We start from the raw sequence: 5114 nt of genomic DNA, 5'->3' as shown, positions 1-5114 counted from the left end.
TTAATTAAGGTATGTTCATTTTTTAGACATTGTGCTATTGCACACTATAAAACTACAGTAGAGTGTGAACATATCTTTTATATGCTGTGGGAAACTAAATTATAAATGTGATTCATTTTATTACCATATTTTCTTTTTGTGGTGGTTGGGAACCAAACTGGTGATCTCTCTGACATATGACCTGTACAGTGAGGACTCCAGCTTACTCCCCAGCTTCTCTCTCCTCCTCCACCATGACCCGTTAGACATGTATGGGAGCTGTCTGGTTGGGACGCCTCAGGGTGTGACCTTGGACCATGGAAGCAAGTCACATTCTCTGCAAATCTGACTTTAAAACATCAGGATCTACAGAGACAGGCTGGGAGCCTGGGCAGGCTGCTTGGGTCCCTTGCATGCCACTGGGGTGGAGCTGTAACTTGAGCCCCAGCTGCTGGACTTGGCCCTGCACAGCCATATTCTTTCTTCACAGTGACCTGTTCCAGCATCCCGTGGCCCTTAAGTATTACCTGTACCTAGGTACCATTGGCCAGGGGTGTGCTTGCACATTGGCCCCCGAATATCAACCCTGGAAAAATACCACTCCTGGGCTCACTGGCCTCAGAATTGGTTTCCACAGCAGAATTTTGGGCCCCTTCCACTGGGGCCCCTCCAGGAGGACCTGCTCAGCTCGGTCTCCAGCTGCTCCGTTTCTCCCCAGTGTGATCCAGAATCCCACGTGGAAGAGAAGTACTGGCCGAAGCAGAATAGAGACATATCTGTAAAAACTGGAGCAGGATAGTCTCAGGAGAGATCTATGGCCCAGCCTGATGATAAGGTTATCAGCAAGCATTCGCTGACCGATCCTTTCATGTTGGATGTAGAGCTGCTGGGAGCCATTTGGAGACGTGATCCAGCTGGACAATGACGGAAGCGTTATATTGTAAAGCTTGCATAAGAGAGCACTAAAGCAATTACAAGTGTTTGTAATTTTTTTTTTTAAGTGTGGTGGTGAGCCCCCTGATTATTTAGTCAACTTAGTCCAAGACAAAATTCCTCAGTGAGATTCAGCACCACCTCATCCATCTGGCATCAACCATTTTCTGGAACAGAGCCAAGGCCCAAAGTAAGCAAAGCAGAACTCTGGGAATCTGAAAGAGGTGACATGAGGTCCCTGTCCTGAAGCCCAAGCCCTGATTCCCCTCCTGAGGGAGCCTGCTCTTACTATTCTCTCTTACCCGTGGTTCCTGGTTTCTTGGGGTGATGAAGAGTAGTAAAGACAGAGTAAGGACAGAGGGTCTCAGCAAGCATCTGAGAGTGCTGGTGACCACGGAAGAGCCAGAACTGGAATGAGACTCAAGCATTCAGGAGCAAAGCAAGCCCCTGCCCAACCCTGAGGAGGAATCAGAGCTCTTCTGAACATGAAGTCCTGCAGGCAGAGTGGGCTCTGTGTAGGCAGTCAGGATGGTCCAAGGAGGATAGTTGTTGAGGGTCATCCCTCCAACCCGGACTCTGCAGATTTACTACTCCGTGGGATAACATAGATAGTATTTGTTTAACTGCTCAGCGTTTCACAGAAACCCCATGGACATGTATCTCTCAAAACAGATAAATCGGTCAGCTTGACTTGGATCTAATATGGCAGAGACCATTTTGTTCCCTGTCCAATTTCTTAAGCAGAAACAGAGCCAAGCAAAACCCTGGCTGGTGCCTGGGCCTTGTGCAGCCAGTGATGCTGGTGGAGGCTTCTAGATCTGAAGGTTGTGGGTACAGCTGGCGAGGATTGCATATGAGGTCAAGATGGGCTTCACCATAACACCAAGTAACTGGGCACCAGAGAAGAAAAGGTTCAGGTACAGCCCCTACTCAGAAAGGATCCAAGGCCGGTGATGGCAACTCTTCTGAAAAAGGACTTGATTAGGGTTCAAGTGCTGACCCCAGTGGAAGAGCCTTCTCAGTGGTTACTATGACTTTACTTGCCAGACTCTTTGCTCAATACCAACCTAATTTTTCTAGGGCACCAATGGGCCTCTTACTAACTCCCTCCTTTCCCATTTTAGCGATCAGAGTCTTCTTTTTCTGGACAGAATGAGGGTCTTCAAGAAGAATCCCAACATTCTGGGGTTCTGAATTAAATTTTAGGATTCTCATCTTTGCTGTCACTCTCTGAGCATTCTGCAGACAATCGCCTGTTGGTTGTAGGGATGTAGAAAGACAGTGCAATGAAAATAACTTCATGATGATAAATTATTACTCAACTTTGGAAGCACGTTGCTCTAAGATTAGAGGAATCAGCTCTTATTTTACAAAAAAGGTTTTCATTTTTGACCCCGTGACATTTGAGCCCCTGAAAGATAAAATGTCCAGGGTCTGTATAGATGTGACCACCTTCAACTCTCCAATAGTCCTATGAGTAGGAATTATTATCCTTATGGTTTTCCAATGGGTGGCAGAACTAAAGCCAGAGATGAGATGCCATTTCTTTAGGTAATTGAAAGGTGGAAGCTGCAGTTTTAATTCAGGTCTTTGAAATCCAAGGCTCTTGTTTCTAATGCAGGACCTTGCATTGTTTTTCAGGGCAGGAGGATGATAACTTTGCTTTTGACTCCTGGATTCTGTGTTCATCAATGTCCTATAAGTAACCCTCATTTAACATAATCCACAATTTTTAAACAAGCCTCTATGTTTCGCTCTGAACCTATGGTCACTGGAAAAGATCTTCTCCCAGTGAGAAAACCCACATGTCATATTCGTGCGTGTCTTATGTTAGTAGGTCTTATCTTGTCAGGCAAATTAGAGTAGGAGAGTTTTGGGCAGTAACACTGACCCTTGTCACTGATAAAGAAAAGAGAGATTTCTAAAATAACCTAAGGACGATCCATTTTATTGGCAACATTCCTTTGAAGATCTCAGCCCAAACTTCTTCAGGGCATAAAGAAGGTGATTATAAATTTTATATGGAATGGATAGCATCCAGACATATGAGAGAATAATGGATAGAGCTGGCATTTATGCTGGCCCAATTTGTCAAATTTTGAATCTACTGTATTCTCTCTTACCCTTCTTTGTGGTGGTTCATGATTGACCCCACCACATCAAGAAAATAGGAAGGAAAAATGAAACTTCACAAGCTGACTTCTGTATTTGTCATCATCTTGTTAATATTTTTTTGGATGCAAGAAGAGACCTATAGCAGATTTGCTCAAGCAGGAAAGGACAACACATCCTAGGTTCTGAAATCCATTTTCTCACAGGGCCAGGAACTGGGGAGGCATCCGGCATCCTGGCAGCTCTGCCCTGGTTGCTTGGTTCCCACAGTCTCAGCCTCTGCCTCTCATATCCAGCCATTCTCCGTGCCCTGCAGCATTTGAGGCTGCTCTTTGGCGGTGGAGTTGGTAGCTTCTCCATCCCAGCTGCACTGAGATGGTGTCTCACAGGTCCAGTGCTGAATGCAGGCTTAGCTGGAGTTGAGTCCTTCCTGGCTTCATCATCTTTGGTTAGGGAATGGGATCCCATACCACGAACACGGCTGCTGATTCCCTCCTCATGTAGATAATGAGACAGTTCTCAGAGAATGGGAGCTGAGCAGATATCTACCACAGTACACACGGTAGATTTACATTTTCTGACAGCCTTTTGTAGCTGGTGTGTAGAAATGGAGTTGAATTTTATATGTTACTCTTATACTCAGTTAACTTTTGTTAAACTCTCAAAATAGTTCTGATAATCTGTTGGTAGTTCTTTTGCATTTTCTGTGAAGATAATCATATTGTCTATGAAAATTATAGCTTGTTTCTTCCCTTACAAGCTGTCATTCATTTATTTGTCATATTGTTGAAGTGGCAAGGACCTTGAATGCAGTGGTTGAAAGAAGTGGTTATTAGCAGGCACCTGTATTTTATTCTTGACTTCAAAGGCCATGTGCTCCCTGTTCCCTCAGTGAGGATGCTTTCTGGGATGGGTATTTTCTAGACCTACTCCGTGTTCTGAGGAAACACAAATCTGTATAAGACATAATAGGTACTATCACTCTGGTGTATTACAAAATGTTATGATCAAAGGCTAATTATTAAGGGTGCCCAGAGCCCAGTTAAATACCTTGTGACCAGATTTGCTCTTTCTTTCACATTTGGTTGGAGTTCGGGAATTTCTAGCGGTTTCTGGGCTATAGGGTTCTTTCTGAGCTACTTTGTAGCAATTCTAGAGTTTTGAGTATCGCCTTCTACTGAACCCGTTGGAGAATCTAGGAGTTTCAGGCTGTGGCTAGACATCCAATGGACTCCCCAAAGAAGCTTAACCCAACCTGTACCCCCGAGTCTCTTCAGATGCCCCGTGAAGAATATTCGGCTGACACTCAAGCTGTCTCAGAACTACTAGCAAAGAACCTTGGTAACCTGACACTCAACGCTAGTTCCAAACTCCCTTCCCTTCTACCAGAATGTTCACCCCAACAGCAGAACGGAGAAAAACTCTTACAGGGGCTGGGCCTGGGGCTGACTCAACGCATGGTCTACCAGAGGAGACATGGAGTGAGGACACTGGCCACTGCTCAGAAAGAAAGGATGCGAAGGATGCTGCGAGTTATTAGATACTGCACCCTGTCTCTGCTTCGAAAAGACCCACAAGAGAGGAAACTTGAGATTCAATCAAGATCCAGAAAATTTAGATGTGGCTGTCGTTACTGCCTATATCATGGAGATCCTTCTGACACTATTGGCATGGAGAATAATTATGACATGGAGTCAAATCAGCCATAAAACTTACCCTTGTACTTTTTGTTTCTTGCTGGTAATGTTAAGGCCATTATGCAGCAGCTTGGGAAAGTGACTATTCTAGGATAGACTGTAGACCAATATTTTGATTACCTATGATAGAAGTTCTGTGATGTCTCTTTTTTTGCATCTTTTTCTTGTCTACATTGATGCTAGTGACTTATAGGGAATCTGTGTAGCCTGCATTTGAATGACTTCAGTTCCTTTTTTATTTGACCCAAAGAAGTCCTAATAGGTCTTGAGTGTTATCGTTGTATTGTAGAAGCCTGGTTGGTAAGATGAAACTGAACATCAAGAATTAGAAGCAAGTAACTTGTGCAGAAAGAATGTAAAAAAAAAAAAAAATTGAGTGGGTTGGTGAGCATG

General features: G+C 44.2%; 1 protein-coding gene across 1 annotated transcript; it reads left to right on the top strand.

Annotated features, from left to right (window-relative positions):
• Window positions 1-4144: 4144 nt before the first annotated feature.
• On the top strand, window positions 4145-4867 carry LOC150006460 (developmental pluripotency-associated protein 3-like). The gene has a single exon (XM_090280331.1). It carries the CDS (start codon window positions 4251-4253, stop codon window positions 4731-4733), a length of 483 nt encoding a protein of 160 aa, XP_090136457.1. The 5' UTR covers window positions 4145-4250; the 3' UTR covers window positions 4734-4867.
• Window positions 4868-5114: the final 247 nt, after the last annotated feature.

This window comes from Furipterus horrens, unplaced genomic scaffold, assembly GCF_987537825.1.
Source record: "Furipterus horrens unplaced genomic scaffold, mFurHor1.1.pri manual_scaffold_6, whole genome shotgun sequence".
Taxonomy (NCBI): Eukaryota; Metazoa; Chordata; class Mammalia; order Chiroptera; family Furipteridae; genus Furipterus; species Furipterus horrens.
The sequence above is the reverse complement of the archived record's forward strand: the minus strand, read 5'-3'. Positions and strand labels throughout refer to the sequence as shown.

Excerpts from the sequence above, each read along its gene's own strand:
- LOC150006460 (XM_090280331.1), top strand. The coding sequence starts at position 4,251 with ATGGACTCCCCAAAGAAGCTTAACCCAACCTGTACCCCCGAGTCTCTT.